Source organism: Rosa chinensis, chromosome 3, assembly GCF_002994745.2.
Source record: "Rosa chinensis cultivar Old Blush chromosome 3, RchiOBHm-V2, whole genome shotgun sequence".
NCBI lineage: Eukaryota > Viridiplantae > Streptophyta > Magnoliopsida > Rosales > Rosaceae > Rosa > Rosa chinensis.
The window spans coordinates 28127996-28146261 of NC_037090.1; the positions used below are offsets into that span (position 1 = coordinate 28127996).

The window sequence follows — 18266 nt, forward strand, 5'->3', positions numbered from 1 at the left end:
TGTTTTGGTTTTTCATATTTGATACTAGTCAGACTAGTAGAGGGTTCTAGAAAAATCATGTTTGGGGTAGGATTCTTCTCAGGTTTCTCTAATGGTTTAAATCCATTAGATTTCTTAGATTTGACTGGAGGCTTTTTCTTATCCTTCAGTAAATTTTTCATAGAATCCAGCATTTCTTGCTGTTCACTGATTTTTATGCCAACACTTGTTAGCTGTTCTTCTTCCCTTTTTGGAAGTTCTTTGATAAAATCTAGTTTGTATTCCAATTTTTCCAATTGGGAGATTATATCTGGTACTTTTTTTTAGATGATCTTGACATCTAGATAATTCTTTTATCAGATTCTGATGTTTCTCATCAAAAAATTTTAATAGAGAGTTCAACTTCTCTAATATTAATTCAAACATTGTCCCATTAGGGATTTCCTTTTTGACATTTTTTAGCGAGCTCTGATACCAGTAAATTGCAGATCTAATCGATGCTCAAATAATCAAGAGGTTTTTGTTCCTCTTTAAGAGTATATTGGATATTTTCAATATTCTTTTCTAGTTTATAAATTCTTTCTTGGACTGTGAAGATAATATCCCAATAACCTGAAGTATCCCTTCTAAGTCTTGATCTAAAATCTTTTAACTTTTTTAACTTTTTTTTTTTCTTCTGCTAACTCGTTACTAGTTATGCTGCATATAGCAAGCAAATCTAATCTGGAAAGGATTGAAATTATGAATAGTAAAAATTAACTATTTACCTTCAAGTATGGAAGATAGGTTTATATCTGCAATATGTTAAATAAACAAATTCAAGAGCATGGACCCACTACGCTCCGTGTATTTTTAATTTTACTAAAGACAAAGAAAAGGGTTAAGGAGGAAGCAAAATTACCTCATAAGTAAAATGTCCTTTAGTGTAAACTTTTCTCCTGAAGTGTTTAAAACCAAATGTTATGGAGTTTTTTGTATTTTGGAATCTTATTAAGGGGGTATATGTAGCTTGCTAATTTTTCTATTGTCTTATTTTCTTTAGTTACATCAATTTCAAATAGTATTCCTTTACAATTTAGTCTCAAAATTCTTAGAAGCATTATTGATAGTAAAAAAAAATATATTATTAGAAAGCCTTAAATTCAGCCCACTCCAAATATACATCCTGGATCCGCCACTGCCCACAAACCTCATCATCATTCGGCCCAGTTATGTGAGCGAGTTAGAGAAGGGCATGGTAGCTAGCATATGCATTCTCAGCATCTGGTTTTGAGTTTGACAAATGCAGCTAAGGTGCATAGGGACCGTACCCAATTGTACTCTGCCATATACCATGAATTTGAAGGGCAACACTACTGTGTGCCCGATTGTCTGGGGGCATGCGGACCCTTCCTGCAGTGTCCGGCATCTTGAAATTCCAGAAACACTAAAAAGAAACAAACCATTTAAAATTGTCAAAAATTACACAAACAAAAAAGAAAATTACTTCAATTTAAAAACCCCAAGAGCTATTAACTCCTAGTGAACACAATTAGTACTCCTCGAAAGCACTAATACATATCATCGCCTGAAAATTTAAGCAGAAGAATCTAAATTTAACCAGGAGCTACTGTAACAGTTACCGCTGTACTAAGATTTCGATCTTTCCACGATTGGAAAGGAATATCCCTACAATGGAATGTAAATTCTAGGGTTTTCTTAGACAAACCTTTTTGACAGACGACCTCTGGAGAAAAAACGTTTAATTAATATGGACTGATTGAAATGTTTTAAACCATAATTCGGCCGAAATTGAAAACCAATTGCCAAGCGGTCTTGCGAAACGACATCGTTCGCTGTTGGGCCTCTATCCAAAAAACTAAATCGGTGCAAGTTGTGACGAGCTCGAGAGGCTCTAATTGTAGAAGAACGTAGCTTTCAGAAGAAATCGGACCGCTATGAACTAGCACTTTCAAACTCTACAAGACTACAGGAAAAGAAGGAAAAGTCAAGAAAACTATTCAAACTCTACAACTTTAGGATGGTGAGAAGGAAAAGAAGGAAAAGAAGAAAAACGCGTCTAATTACTTTCCTACACTTTAAGGTCCTAAAGTCCACACCTTGAATTGCCAACTGAAGAAGAGTAAATCCCTGCACACTTTCTCGTTACCATATACCACTCAAGTCCACACCCTCGCCAGTCAAAAACCAAGAGAAGAAAAAGGACATAACTCCACACCAATTGCTTAACAAACGTAACTATAGGACAGGGTTTGGCATGTTTTCAATGTTAGTCTTCATTTTGAGAAGTCACTAAGATATCGTGGAACTAGTATACACCCCCTTATGTCATGAGATTGTCCTAAATTCCTGTGGGGGGTCTAAATTCGTCATTGATTATGGTCGTCTCTCATCATAAACTGTGAACTGTGATCAGTAGCAATGATTACACTTGAGGGGTGCGATACTATTCCATACTGTTGGAGTAAACTAGCGCTAAATTATAAGGCTGCATAATAGAAATGATATGACCAACTCTATACATATATCAAAGTCTGGGTGGTTCTGTACTACTTTCCCTTCAATGACCTGGAAAAGTCCCCTAGTCTTTGCTGTCAATTACAACTTTAGGAAGGTGAGAAGGAAGGGAAGGAAAAGTAAAGAAAACGCGTCTAATTATGTCACCACACGATTTACTTTCCTACACTTACAGCGCAGTTTCTTAATTCCACACTTTGAATTGCCAACTGAAGGAGAGTAAATCCCTGCACACTTTCTTGTTACCATATACCACATAAGGTCTTAAGTCCACACCCTGGCCAGTCAAAAACCAAAAGAAGAAAAAGGACAGAACTCCACACCAATTGCTTAACAAATGAAACTATATGACCGGGTTCCGCATGTTTTCAATGTTAATCTTCATTTTGAGAAGTCACTAGGATATCGTGGACCTAGTATACAACACCTTATTTTCTGAGATTGTCCTCAATTCCTGTGGGAGTCTTAACCTACACCAATTTTTAACCATGTTTGGTGCTGCATGGGATTAGAAAGTAGGATTATCAAAATAATGTATTTATATGGTGTGGTATCGTATTGAGTTATAATACATTTTACAATAATCGATGTTAATTTTAAATTTGTAAAGAGCATAGCTCAAAAGTTCAAAAACATTTATATATTTCCTTTTAGCCTGATTTGGTTAGTTTAAAAACATTACAGTTTGGAAACCGATTTTAAGATTAAAACGTATCAAATTTGAAACAAAGAGGAACTTCCCACGGCAGCAAAAGAATGTGAACTCCAAGCCACAATAAAGATTCATTGAAAACCCTACTTTCAAAAGATGTACAAGCCACTACGATCAATTTAATAGACAATTTATTAGTTACAGACTTCCAAATCTAAAAGTTCACAGATAAATGAATTATGATCAAACGAGAGTCACGACGATGTATACGCCATAACGCCAAGGCCCACAACCTTAGGAAGGAGAGAAGAAAAAGAAGGAAAAGTAAAGAAAACGCGTCTAATTCTCTCTCTCTCTTCCATGATTTACTTTCCTACACTCTCTGCCCATTCACTCTTCATTTTTCAGAGTGGTTTCCTCTGCAACTGCTTTCATTTCCTCTTCCAGTTTCCACAGTTCACAGTGGTTTCCCCTAGACCTTAATTCTCGGTCTTGGTGGTTTCCAATGGCTTTGAGCACCCACAGAGCCTCCCCATCTCGTGCTTGGGCTGAATCACCTCCCCGTTGGAATTTCGATGTTTTCTTGAGTTTCAGGGGTGAAGACACCCGCACGGGTTTCGTCTCCCATTTATACCGCGAACTGCAGTACCGGCAAGTATTCAAGACTTTCAAGGACGACCGAGAGCTCAAAATCGGTGCTATTATCTCTCCGAAGCTCGCGAGCGCAATCGAACAATCACATCTCGCCATAGTTGTTCTCTCACCCAACTATGCTTCTTCCACTTGGTGCTTGGATGAGCTTGCCAAAATTATCGAGTCCATGGAAGCGGGAGATGAGAGAATTCTGCCGGTTTTCTTTTATGTGGATCCATCCGACGTTCGACATCAAAAGAGCAGCTTTGCTGAAGTCTTTTCTAAGCATGAAGTAAAGTTCAGTAACGACCCAAAGAAGGTGGAGCAGTGGAGAGAAGCTTTAAGAAAAGTGGCCAATCTCTCTGGATGGGATGCAAAGAATTATAAGTACGCAGTACAACTTCACCCCTTGTTTGCTGTCTTTTAAGTTTTGACTTGTTATAGCAATGTTCTACTATATACATATATATTATTAGCTTGATGATTGTCTATTTTTCTGTTAGATGTGAAAGTGAGCTTATAGAAGCCATTGTGAAACGTGTGTGGGAGAAAGTGCGTCCTACGATCACATTGTCAGATTCCAAAGAAAAGTTAGTCGGAATTGAATTTAGACTTAGGCAAATGGGTTTGCTTTTAGCTCCTGAGGAGAAGGATGTTCGATTTATAGGAATATGGGGTATGGGTGGAGTGGGTAAGACTACCCTTGCTAAGCTAGTGTACCAGAGAATTTCCCATGATTTTGAAGTGGCTAAGTTACTTGTTGATGTCAGGAAGCGTTCACTAGTCGATCTTCAAAAACAGGTTCTTTCCCTAGTCTTGAAGGAAAATGTTTGGGATGACTACGAAGGAACCATTTTCCTTGAAAAATGCCTGTCTAATAAAAGGGTTCTTCTTGTTGTTGATGATGTTGATAGCTGTGACATCCTAGAAAAAGTGGCTCTAGATAAATCTTGGTTTGGTGAGGGAAGCAGAATCATTGTTACAACTAGAGATAAACGTCTCCTCACCGAGCGTCGTATAGAATTGTCATTTGAGCTAGTGCGGTTAAATGACAATGATGCTCTTGAGCTCTTTAGTCACAAAGCCTTCGAAAAAGATCAGCCAGAGGAAGGGTTTTTAGAGCTTTCCAAGTGTTTTGTAGATTATGTCGAAGGGCTTCCCTTAGCTCTTAAAATTCTTGGAAGTTCTCTGTACAAGAGAGATCTAAAGGCATGGGAAAGTACATTGGGCAAACTAAAGAAAGGCTGTGATGCAGATGTTTTTAAGTCACTCAAAATAAGTTATGAGGCACTGGACGACATGGAGAAAAGCATTTTTCTGGACATTGCATTCTTCTACACGGGGGTGAAGAAGGGGCGAGTTATTGAACTGCTACAATGTTATGGCTTTGATGTTCTTATTGTGATAGATGTTCTCATCGAGAAATCTCTCTTAACTATTGATCTTTACAACAATGTTGGGATGCATGGTTTGGTCCAAGAAATGGCACGGGAAATTGTTCGTCGAGAATCTCGTGAGCAGCCCGGTTTTCGCAGCCGCTTGTGTCATCGTAATGACATCTTTCATGTATTCATGAAAAATACGGTAAGAAGTTATACAGATAATCCAAGTATAGATTTAAAAATAAAAAATACATTTTATTTTAGCATGATATATATTAGACCTGTGTGGAACTAACTTTTCCTTTGTTCTAATTAATATCAGGGAACAAAAGCAATCAAAGGCATACGGTTATGTTTACCTCGTTTAGAAGAGGCAGATTCAAGCTGGAATTGTGAATGCTTCTCTAAGATGCACAATTTAATGTTTCTTGAATTTGATAATTTAATAATTAGTTCAGGCCCCAAATTCCTCCCAAATTCCTTGATAATTCTCAAATGGAATTGGTATCCTTCCAAATCTCTTCCAGCTGGTTTCCGGCCAAATATACTTGCTGAACTGGAGATGCCAAGAAGCAATCTTGTCCGGCTTTGGGATGGAAGACAGGTAACAATGTTGATAATGTTTTCTACTTCAAAACAGAGTTTTATGTTTTCCAAAGGTAATTATTACTTCCATGTGTTGTACAGGACTTGCCTAACTTGAAATATATGGATCTTACGATGTCCAAAAACTTGAAGGAGACCCCAGATTTCACAGGTATTCCGAATCTTGAGAAGTTGCATCTTGGATATTGTGACGGTTTAGTTAAGGTCCATCCATCCATTGCAGTGAACAAAAAGCTTAAACGGTTGACACTCTATGGATGTGAAAATGTCAAGGTGTTCCCAAGTAAGATAGAAATGGATTCTCTCGAGTTTCTCAGTCTTGATGGCTGCTCAAGAGTAAAGATTCCAGAATTTGGAGAAGGGATGAAAAATTTATCTCAAGTCTTGGCATCTGGGACCGCTAGTGAGGAATTACCTTCATCAATTGAACATCTGGTTGGCCTTACTTATCTGCTTATAAATGATAGCAAAAGTCTCCAGAGTTTTCCTGGTACCGCAATTTTTAAACTGAAGTCTCGTAGAGAACTCGAAATGTCTGGGGAGACTAGAGACAGGCCGCCAGCCTGGCGACAAATTTTTGGTGGATCATCTATGAAAAGGAAGCTTTACATGGGCTTTACGGGCTTATTTAAAAGAAAGAGTCCGGAGCCAGTGTGCTTGGCGTTGCCATCTCCAAGGGCTTTACCGTCTTTGCGGTTGTTATCTCTAGATTATTGTAATCTAGAAGTTATCCCCGACGATATTGGCTACTGCTTGCCGTCTCTAGAATGGTTGCATCTTTGTGGAAATAATTTTGTTAGTCTTCCTCCAAGCATTAGATGCCTTTCTAAGCTGACGGTCATTAATTTGAGGAGATGCAAAAGGCTTCAACAATTACCGGATCTCCCATCGAATGATGAATTATCAGTATTTGCAGACGATTGCGATTCCTTAAAAATGTTGTCGAAACCATCACAGCAGGGCAGATTCACCGAATTGGTGTACTTTCGTTTACACACTGTCAATTGCTTTGGATTGATTGACAATGAAGGCTTGAATAATGGAATATTTTCAATGCTAAGGAGATTGGCGGCTCAGGTATGCTCTCTCTCTCTCTCTCTCTCTCTCTCCCTCTCTCTCTCTCTCTCATATTAAACATGATCCTTTTGGTTTAGGGCATCTCTCCCGTGTTTCTCTCATTAAGCTGTGATCGTTTTCGTTCGTCATTTGATATTGTAAGTCCTGGAAGTAAAATTTCAGAGTGGTTTGATATTCAAAGCGTGGGAGATTCATTCACTGTGGAGCTGCCTCCGGATCGGGAATCAGAGTGGATGGGCATTGTGTTTTGTGTTGTTTTTGCCAGTCTGAAAGATCCTGACCCTCTTGAGTTTGATGATTTTTTAATTGAATGTTCATCGCCAGAGATTTATAGAGAACACGATCTGCGGATGAAATCCAGTATGGGAGATCATCTTTGGGTGTCTTTTATGCCTCGTGGTCAAATCCAGGATACCACGAGCTGCTCTATTAGGTTCTCATTCGACGCGCATTATTACAAGTTTTGTGGGAGAACTAAAGCGTGTCGAATTCCATGCTCGAATTGTGTGAAGAGGTGTGGGGCTAGATTGTTGTACGAGCAAGATTTGAAAAACCTCCTCGATGGAACAACCAACATCTTGAAGCGGAGTCGTGAATATTGTGACTCGGAGGAGGCCGAGCCAGGGGAAGGTCCAAGTGCAATTGCAATTGGTAGCTCTAACAAAGAATCGGTTCTTAAAAGACTCAAGGCATGAATACTAATCAATAGATGGAGAGGTATGTTTTTGTGATTTATATAAATGGTTTATGTCTGATGTAGGTTCCATTAACTGATTAACTCAGTCCCCTAATTTATATGTATATAAAAAGTTCATCAATCAGTGAAGCCTTACGTTTGAGATTGCCTTTATATATGGCTCAAATATCAAAAATAAATAAACTTGTGTATTTCTCAAAAAAAAAAAAAAAAAGTTTGTGTAAATACCATTTTGATTAATTGTTGTTAAACATGTTTTTTCTCATTGACATGCTTATTCTCATTTAGACTCCTGTAACTTTTGTTTTGTTTCAGAAAGTAATCTTTGATTGGTATGTATTTATCCATGCATGCAAGCCCTTTCCTTCTTAAGGAAAAAGCATTGACTAATCAAGTTTTGTTTTAAACCACAAGCATTGCTGCATTGCTACTTTGCTAGGTATATCAATGTCGCAAGGGTTCTTACATTCGTTTAAGTATTCTTAATTTATGGACAATCTACCCAAAACATCGTTGTCCTGTAAAAGAAAAGTTGTATGCAAAATTGCATCCACGAATAAACATGTCTTGGAGCCTTATACTCCAATAGTTGAGATTCATCACTCCCATATTCAAGGTTGATCATGCTACAACCAACATACTAACAATGTGATGACATCAATTCAAGTTGTGATTAGTTTTTACATTATTTTTTATCTTTTGTCAAGGATTATTAGTTTGTACCTATGATGCACGGAAACGCGAAAATGCCCGCGTTTCCCGTATCGAAACGGGAAACGGGTCGGAAACGCCTCGGAAACGCTCGGAAACGTGTATCCGGGTTTGGAAACGATTTGGAAACCTCCGTATCCAATGCGGAAACGCCAGAATGTAAATAGGAAACGTGGAAATGTCCTAAACCGAGCAAAACCCGAACCGATTTCGGTTTCACGATTCTTCGGTTCCATTTGTGGAAGTACCTCTTGCACTTGAAATTCAGGAACAGGAAACCTAAACCAAGCCACAACTCCAGTATTAGTGATGGAGCCGATGAGTATAGAAATCGATCACAGAGAGAGAGAGAGAGAGACGGAGAGAGAGAGAGCTGCAATTAGGCTTTGGTGTTTAACCTGAGAATAGGAGTGGATGAATCTGATGCCCCTACCCGGCTAGATCTCGGCGCCACTGAAGCGGCAAAGCTCATTGAGAACCATGGCTGCTGCTTGCTTGGGCTCTATAAGACTGAAATAGTTGAATACGAAGAAGAAGTGAATAAGAAGGAGGAGGAGGAGAGAGGAAAAATAGTTGCTGCTAAATAGGTGAAACCGTGAAGAATGATTAAAAAAGAATAAGAGAATAAAGAAAGCAGGTGGTGGGGGCCGAGAGACAGAGGGAGATGGGAGTCAGTGGTTTGCATTTAATTAGAGAAAAGATAGTACAAATAGCCCATTAAAAGATAGTATAAAGGCAAGTCTATCAGAGGTTGGCTTCAGGTTACCCATTAAAATACTGCCACCTAATTATATATAGGAGAAAGTGTAATTATACATTGCACTGGTAAAACGAGAAACAATGGTTGAGAAAAGATAGTACTGGTACCTTGTTTCATATTTTTTTCTTCTAATTATATATATATATATATATATACTTAATTGGCGTTTCCTTCACGTATCCGTTTCCTATTACATTTAAAATTTGCCGTTTCCACGTTTCCGATCGTATCGTATCCGGAAACTCGTACCCGTTTCGGTGCTTCTTAGGTTTGTACTCTATAGCAAACAGTATTTATAAGTTATGAGATATATATGTGGAAAATAAATGTGCCCGTAACGAGTTGTATTCATCTTATGCTATAGGAACTACCCCTTTCTGCTTCTGGTTCTTGTACAGCTGGGCTGCTAGTGGTCTCTTCGGCAACAATGGTCTTCCACTGTTCTTCCTTTGAGTACTTGAGGAGCCCATCCACAACAAGATTTGTGGCACATTGGCCGGGGCTATATCTGCCTCCATTACGATGCCATGTTGATGTTGCTAAGACGAGGCCGATCAAGATGTCGCTTTGATTGGTTTGAAATTTCTCTTCCATATTCCTTTTCATTTGTTGTACTCATTCCTTCTACGCTCATATTCATTCCTACAAGTAGTAAATTATTGTTGCAGTTTTTAGTGTCCTGTAAATTAATTTTCTATGAGTAGTAGAAGATTAGAAGTAGAAGTCCAAGACCGTGATCCAATTCAATACTTTCTATGTTCTCTTTCGCAAAATGTTAATGCATAATGCCCGTGAGATATCATTTCATTAGTTACTAACTTATTATTTTTATCGTTCCTCTTTGATAACTGCAATATGTAAATCATTCCATTTTCTCTCAGTATTTCTAGAATTCCGTTTTCTGTTAGCAACGAAATATGGAGAATGATAGTACTATGGCATAGGACTAAAGGCAGGGGTGTAGGGAGCATAGCAGCAGTGTACTCTGCTGCACCCCCTGAACCATAGGAGAGGGCAAAAACATACATATAGCTACTTATCTTGAATGTAATTTGTAGTTCTACTGAGGCATTCCGAGAATCCGAGGTCTAGTCTTTGGTCGAGTGCTTCTTGTTTCGTGTAATCTTGAAATGCATCTGTATGGCCAAATATGTCGTGTTCATATTCTTGTCTTCATGCCAACTAATTTCTTAATAATGTGTTAATTGAAGTCAGATTTCTTACTTCTTAATTAGACCTTAGAAGCCTTGTTTAATCTAGAAAATTTTCAGAAACTTCATTGTAGTGTGACATGATAACAGAATGTCTTGTAACCTCCCGACTATGAGGTTTTGAGTTTTTTACTTTACGTGATACCTCCATTAATGGTGTTTTTCCTTCTTTAAGCTTAGCCAAGTTCTGTAGTAATGGGGTCTGGCTTAGTAGCTAGGTTTAGTTTTGGGTAGCAATTTTGGGTGTTTGAGTAATTTTGAATCTCTCTGGTCCAGAGTTTGTGCTTAAGGACAGTCTTACTTGAAGACATAGCACCAGAGTAATCAGCATTGACTAGTTTTGTATCAAAAAAATAAATAAAAAATCAACATTTATTAGCAGTGGAGGAGGGACCCTGCTCTGTTCAATACTTATTATTTCAATAAGGGAGAATTTTTCGAACAATACATAAACTAAAGGTCACTGTAAATTAACGTGTCTCATTTTACACTAACTACACTTTGGTACTTGGACTATAAAACCCAACTACATTTAAATACATGACATTAACTTTTCCATTACGGGGAAGCCAGCTGGCATATTTACAGGGGTATAACAGTCCGTTAATGTTTTCCCGCCTGTTATTGTACAGAGTTGTTGCCAACTCATCCTCTTTCCCTCCAAAACTTGAATCCCTCTTACATATCAACGAACCCCTTTAATTTTCACTTGAAAAAACAGAGTAGCTGTTACTTTGTGTAATCAACTCCAGCATTGTTGACCATGGAAAAGATGCAATCTTGGAATGAAAATAAAATGATAAAAACTGGGAAACATATCCATTCCACACTGAAACTAACTCATAATTACCGATGATAATGACATTGTTCAAAATCAAAACACCAATCTGTTACACAAAATGATGAAGAATACAAGCAGATATTTTAAGTCAAGATTTGGAAAGTAGTTCAAATAAATCTAGACTTTTATTATTAGAAATCTTATTATTATTTGGATTATTTTTTTAGGATTCTTTAAGCATAGGGATATTCCTAGTTATTCTAGAATTGTTTGAGCCTCCCTATATAGACGCCTTTGTAGTCTTTTATTTTCAGGGTTGAGTTAATAAAAATTGAAAGCTTTTGCTTCTCTCCAGGTTTGTGTGATCCAACCTAACCTTAGGTGTGATGCCTAAGTCCTCTCAGTGTGATGCCTAGAAACCCTACTAGTGTGATGCTAGTAGTTTTATCCTAGAATCTTGCTGGTGTGATGCTAGTAGTTCTATCTCTTTTCTTCTTAAGTGTCTTATTATAAATTCCTTTTCTTTCTAAAAATCGAGACTGCTGCAAATAAACCCTAGTTCTAGAGTTCTGCTTTATTGGTCCTGCATCACAAAAGCTTTATTGGTTCTATATCATTTTGGCGCCGTCTGTAAACAAACAGTTTGATCCAATGGCTACACGATCAGGCAAAAACTTCAGGGTCCTTCTAACTGACTATCAGCGAGATGGTTTGTTGCTGAAGATTTTGGAACAACTTGAATCAATGGACACTTGGCTCACAAAAGTAGAAAGACATGGGCAAGCTTCCGCAACTAAGAAGGCAGATAAAGAAAAGGATACTATAGTCCAGGACACCAACACTGGCGACAAAGAAGAGACGGAACACCAAAAGGAAGGTGGGGATGACAGTACCTTCGACTACAGAACTTATGATCCATCTGATCTACAAGAAGACTTAGATACTTCATTCTGTTCTACTGTTAGACGCAATCTAGCCCCTCCTACGACTCACAATAAGGATCGGCAACGAACAGATATATTCCAAATGTTGGTTTGTTGTGGGGACAAGATCAAAGGCTGAGTATTGATGGTGGATGTTGTGTAAGTGTTGTCTCAAGTTCTACAACTGAGCGCCTCAAATTTCAAATGCAGCCACACCCGCAACCATACAAGGCAGCACATATTCTTTATGGAAGACCGTGGTTATCTAATCAAGATGCACCATTGTGGAAAGGAAAATACATATTCTTTGCTCTTTAACAAGGAAAGGTTGGCTTCAGGGACAAATACAAGAGAATGACGCTCAAGAAACCTGATGCTACCTAGAGGAAAGTTCTTCACATTCTTATGTTGAAATGGTTTCAGATAGAGCCAGGTGGTTTGGGAAGGGGTGTCTACACCTTTAACTCGATGAGTTTGAGTCTTTCAACAGGGGGAGAATGATGAAGAATACAAGCAGATAATTTAAGTCAGGATTTGGAAAGTAGTTCGAATAAATCTAGGCTTTTATTATTAGGAATCCTATTATTATTAGGATTATTTTTTTAGGATTCTTTTAAGCATAGGTATATTTCTAGTTATTCTAGAATTGTCTGAGCCTCTCTATATAAAAAGGTCTTTATAGTCTTTTTTTTTTTCAGAGTTAAGTTAATAAAAATTGAAAGCTTTTGCTTCTCTCCAGGTTTGTGTGATGCAACCTAACCTTAGGTGTGATGCCTAAGTCCTCTGAGTGTGATGCCTAGAAACCCTACTGGTGTGATGCTAGTAGTTTTATCCTAGAATTTTACTAGTGTGATGCTAGTAGTTCTGCTTTATTGGTCCTGCATCACAAAATCTTATCAAAAGCATGGCATTTCAAAGTTTAAGCCCTATGAAAAAAGGAAAAAAGATGAAAATGCCATCATTACAGATTGTTCCACATGACCTGAACAGTCTGACTGCTTTGAGAAGATGCTTCAGTAAGCCGGGCTGATTTTTTTATCTTTAGCTTGATCCTTCGTGCCGGCATCTTGTACCTCTTGCCTGATGAAAATGGTCCAACTGATCCTCTCTAACATTGCAATAGTCTAGGAATGTAACACATAATTGAGTAAGCATTCAAACATGAAAAGTTATAACATTTTAAGCTGACAGCTTCAAAACTCATACACAATTATGGCCTACATGACTGTTTGGTTGCACCACATTGTTGTTAGCTTGAGAAATCACAGAAATGTCACATTCACCTTCAACATCTACATTGACTCTAAAATTGACATTCAGGTTCACATTGACATTCTCAATCCCCTGTTGATTGACATTGTTCTGATTTGGGAAAACTGATGAAGCCTGAAAGTTTGATTCTTGGGTTGGCACTTGATCCTCAGTTGTCGGCTGCTGTTGATAAGGCACTTCATTTTCAACATTAGCTTCTGCCACAGGTGGTTTCATTAGCACCCTGCAATCAATTTCATTGCTCAACATTAGCGATTGAATCATACAATTGAACTCCCACAATAATTTATAAAATTCACAAAATTGAACCTGGTTTCTTCTTGTACAAGTTCTTTTGTTATGTCCTTTCTTTCCACATACCCCACACTCTACTTGATTATAATGGCTTCTTGGCAATTTTTCAGTTCCACTACCTGGTGGCTCTTCACCTACATTCAAAATCAATCAATATGGTTAAAAAAGTAATAGGTTGACCTGCAATTGAACTATAACAAAAGTGTAATTACCTAGTTCCTTAGTTCTCTTGGTCCTGGGCCTTCCTGGTTGCCTTCTGTGCAATGGTGGTGCAATAGATCTCTCTATAACTTCTCATTCAGCAGCACCAGCAATTGGTTGTAGCATCACTTCATATGCCTCCATAATTTTCTTCTCAGTGTACCATTCAGATACAAAATCATCTGGAGACCATCCCCTTGAGTAGATAGCTGCAATTGCATGTCCAAATGGGATTCCAAACCTTCTACATGTGCAGGTCTGCAAATCCAACTGTACTGAATGCTGAGCAATCACTCCACTTTGACAGCTTACACCTCTGCTATGCAATTCAAATCTCCATTCACTTGACTCTATTGGCCTGTACTCAGTGGCCTATTCTACATTTTTCTTCAACAATTTCTCTATTCTGCCTACCTTCACTACTAGAAAAACATGATTTAAGGACATTGAAACAGTGTCCTTAAATACATACAAGGACTCTTTAAAAAAAGTCCTCTATCCGAGAGTCATCATAAGTCCCAAACAAGGACACTGAAAATGTGTCCTCTTTTCTGTGTCCTAAAAGCTTTGGACGAGGTGTCCTTATATCCATAAGAGAACACCTAAATTGCATCCTCATATTATCTAATATGTGTCCTCTTTTCTATACAAGGACACACAAATTGTGTCATAAAAGCTCAGGAAATAGAGTCCTTAAATCCATAAGAGGACATAAAAATCCACTCTTATATGTGTCCTCTTTTCTATACTAGGACACAACTAGTGTCCTCAAATATTTAAAAATGGAGTCCTTAAATCCAAAAGAGAACACAAAATACATTCTCATATGTGTCCTCTTTTCTATACTAGGACACAAATTATGTCCTCAAAGTTCTGGAAATGGAGTCATTCAATCCATAAGAGGACACAAAAAATACGCTCTTATATTATCAAAACTGCATACATATGACACATCAAACAGTTTCTCAGTTTACCTTTCAACTGTTAGTGATATATATTATAGCTTTACCTTGTTCTCTTTTCTTCTCATGCTAAATAGTATAACAACTGATGCTACAAACTAAATAGCAAATCCACTAACTGCTGCTATTATGGGAATGAGTACATTGGCTTTCTTCCTTTTGCATGGTATTGCTGCACATATGTTTTCATTTTCTCTAACCCTAGGATGAATAAGGTTGATACATATCAGTCATGGAAATTTAGTCGATAATATAGTATTCAATTTGTATAGTATAAAAACAATGCCAAACAGTATAGAACTTTTTCCACATCAATAATATAAGAATTGCAACCGAAAACAGAAGGAAATACTTTGAATATATTAGATAATGGCTTTGGACAGAAACAGACCTTAACAATAATGATCCACTTGTCGATTTTTCAATAAGCATACTCAGAAGTGAACCATTTGAGCTTGTTCTTCTCCAAGTTATTGCAAAGATAGAGCAAATTTATAAACCTATTCTAAATAAACAAGTATCTGCAGTAACAATTCAAATCAAAATACTCACAAGACTTTCAGGTTTGGCAATTTAGTCAGAAATTTAGGTGTTGAGTCAGTTAATCTATTGTTAGATAAATTTCTAAATCCAGTCATATACATGCATTAATTTATAATTTCAAGTACTAATTACTAATTTATATATGCACAGATAATGTTAGCTATTGCTAAGTTATCAAGCTTGGAATACTTACAAAGATGTAACATCTCATGATTGGATATATATATATATATATATATATATATATATATATATATGAAGTTATCTCTCCTGTCAATCCACTTGAGGACAAGTCCCTAATTGCAAGTTTCAAGTAACTCATTAAGTGAGTCATGGTGATATTAGGATCCCCTGTAGTAAACAGATTGAAAACACCAAACTTGTTCAAAATCTAAGTTTTAGTCTCTTATATTAATTGTTGCTATCATTCCCCTTGAATCTTTACCAGAAAGAAGAACCCAAGCAAGCAATCATTTTAAGTCCAGTTACTAAGAAGCATTAAACTCTAATTCTTTTCCTTAATTTCTTGAACTTTCTTAAGCATATGTCAAGAGTTCAATTTCAGTTACGTATCAAACCCAAAAGAGAAGATAATATATCACCTACAGATATGGGCGCTGTGCTCCTTTTGTAACTGTACAAAATTTAAAGATGGGCAATTAGGTATGCAACTTACTCAGCTTCTTTACAACCATATATAGCAGAACAACAGAAACAGAAAATAAAAAGGTTAATTGTTTCTTAAGTTATTCATTCCTTAATTAAGGAATCCAAAGCAAGAAAATGAAGTTGAGAGTGAAGAACAGGTAGAAAACAAAAACAGTAAGATTAATTACAAATATCTACAGATTCTATGGCTCATCAATCATTATCAACTCCAGGCTTTAACATTTTTCCTCACGAGCACATCCAAGGGTTAATACTAAAAATCTAACATTTGAACTGTAGTTACAATTAAGCTGCAAAGTTACTTTACGTATACGCATGTGGGAAACCTTGAACACTCACTTAAAGGAAATTCACACATCCAGCTCATAACACTATGATTTCACGGACAAAAAATTGGGTTGTAGTTACAACTACCATCAACACAAGTATTTTTCAATTGAAAGAGAGAACAAATTAAAAGCTAGAACAATAGCAGCTGAAACTTAGAAATAATAAACCCAAAAAGATATTGGAATCTAAATTGACACGGAAAACAGAAACCGAAATAAATCGAAAAGTGATCGTATAAAAAACAGTCCCCAGGAAAGTGAAAAGTTAACAGACCGGAAAAGTTAACATCATTTTAGTTCTAAAGCAAGAAACTAAACATTATCAATTGAATTCATAGGAGGAGAGCAGTACATTGACCATAGACAAACTAGAGGCTACCAATACGATGACATAAAATAGCAAAACCCAACAATAGTTGGAAGTCACCGAGTAACAGAACATTTAACCCAGTAGCAAGGAAGTTGTCAAGATTCATAACTACACTCTGATTGAATTTCAAAAAATGAAAAGGAATGTCGTTTTACTGAAGCAGAGAAGAATCTTGAGAGCTATATTAAACTGTGTCCTAACCATAAAATTAGTTGGGAATCACAAGTTCACTGGACTCAGAACTATAAGATGCTATAAGAAAATGCTGAAAAAAGCTTAGAACATATAGCTCAAATGTTAAAAATACTAATAATGCAACGAGCATACACAACTTTCTGACAGTCTTTCATGAATACTTCAGTGAATCAAAATTTCCATTCGCATAGTCTTTACCAAAATAATATTCATTGACACATAAGTTCTGTGATTAAACATCCCAAACAATCCATGGACGTGACTACATGATATGAATGCAGGACCACACACAGCTGATAGTAAATGTAATAACCAGCTATCTCTGGTCTGCAGGTTAATTAGTTCTTATCCTGAGAATGCCCCAGTTGAGCAAGGAGCCTCCAGGAAGCAAGGAAAACTTATATTTCTAGTGAGAATCACTGCAAGAGGAGAAGTGAGAAGGAAAAGATTGGCTAAAAAAAGCTAAAAGCTAATCAAAGAATCATGATTGAGCAATTGCATAAGTGTACTCAACTGTTCTGGAAAAAGTTTATCCAATGTGAGAATTGAAGAAAGTCCATTGGGAATGGTGCCTAGCTCTAAATGAGTTGATGTAAGCTTCTCTGACAAATTGAGTAATCGTGAGTGGAAGGTAGGAGAAGACTTTTGGCAATTTCCATTTTTACCGTCTGGTCTCTATCCTCTTGCTTCCATATAAATATTCCTCTGGTTAATAATGGAGTTTTAGACTGGTATCCTGGAAATTGAGTCCATACCAGAAGTGCTGATAATTCTAATTTAAATCTCTACGTTCTAGATGAGAATCTAACATATCAACATAGCAATGTCTATTTTGGTTATACTAGAGGATGAACTTCCCCATCACAAAATCTAGTACTTTTACAGAAAGAGAAATAATGGGACACAAAACATGAGGATAACTGATCATTTAAATAACAAGATGAAAGTGATAGAGGGAACAAGCACATTATACTTTACCTTTGGAATATAAGAAGTCAGCACCCTCACGCAGGTTGTCCTCGGTGCTTCTTTTGTTTGCATAGCTTCCACTTTAGGTGGATACTTCTCATTCTCATAGATGATGCTGATTAACACCTGACTCCAAGAAAGTTTAAAAGGTTACAATGACAATACAAATTATGAATAAATATTGAAAGAAAGTAATTAACAAATGATCCTAGTAGGCTTGCGTCGATAAATGCGAAGTTCATTAAGCGTCATAAACGAATGAGGACATAGTTCTGGAGAAATTTCTTTACCAAGTCACTGCACCACTGATTTGAGATAACTCAGGATGCAGCTAAAAGAGATCTAATCCTCGTAAAATCAGCCAGGGATGATAAATGCAAATGGCAATCAGGCCCTTGACTATTAATCAAACAGGGTATTGATATATTTTTATTTCATCACAAATTCCTTAAAGAAAGCAACATGGCAAATGATCCAACACAACATTTCTTGGAGAAGATGTTGAATTCTCAGCATTTCTGAAGCTTCCCAAA

The 18266-nt window shown here is 37.0% G+C and overlaps 1 protein-coding gene across 3 annotated transcripts; it reads left to right on the top strand.

The window, feature by feature from the left end:
* The first annotated feature begins 3465 nt into the window (after positions 1-3465).
* Positions 3466-9836, top strand: LOC112191770 (TMV resistance protein N). 3 transcript variants are annotated; one of them, XM_040516721.1, is made up of 6 exons: positions 3466-4168; positions 4285-5365; positions 5486-5767; positions 5851-5920; positions 5993-6846; positions 6924-7796. In XM_040516721.1, the coding sequence occupies exons 1-6, from the start codon at positions 3654-3656 to the stop codon at positions 7539-7541; spliced, it is 3420 nt and encodes a 1139-aa protein (XP_040372655.1). In that variant the 5' UTR covers positions 3466-3653; the 3' UTR covers positions 7542-7796. The 3 variants fall into 3 exon arrangements, with proteins under 3 accessions (XP_040372655.1, XP_024186942.1, XP_040372654.1); XM_024331174.2 differs by adding an exon at positions 9379-9836 and having other exon boundaries at positions 3467-4168; positions 5851-6846; positions 6924-7563; XM_040516720.1 differs by having other exon boundaries at positions 3467-4168; positions 5851-6846.
* Positions 9837-18266: the final 8430 nt, after the last annotated feature.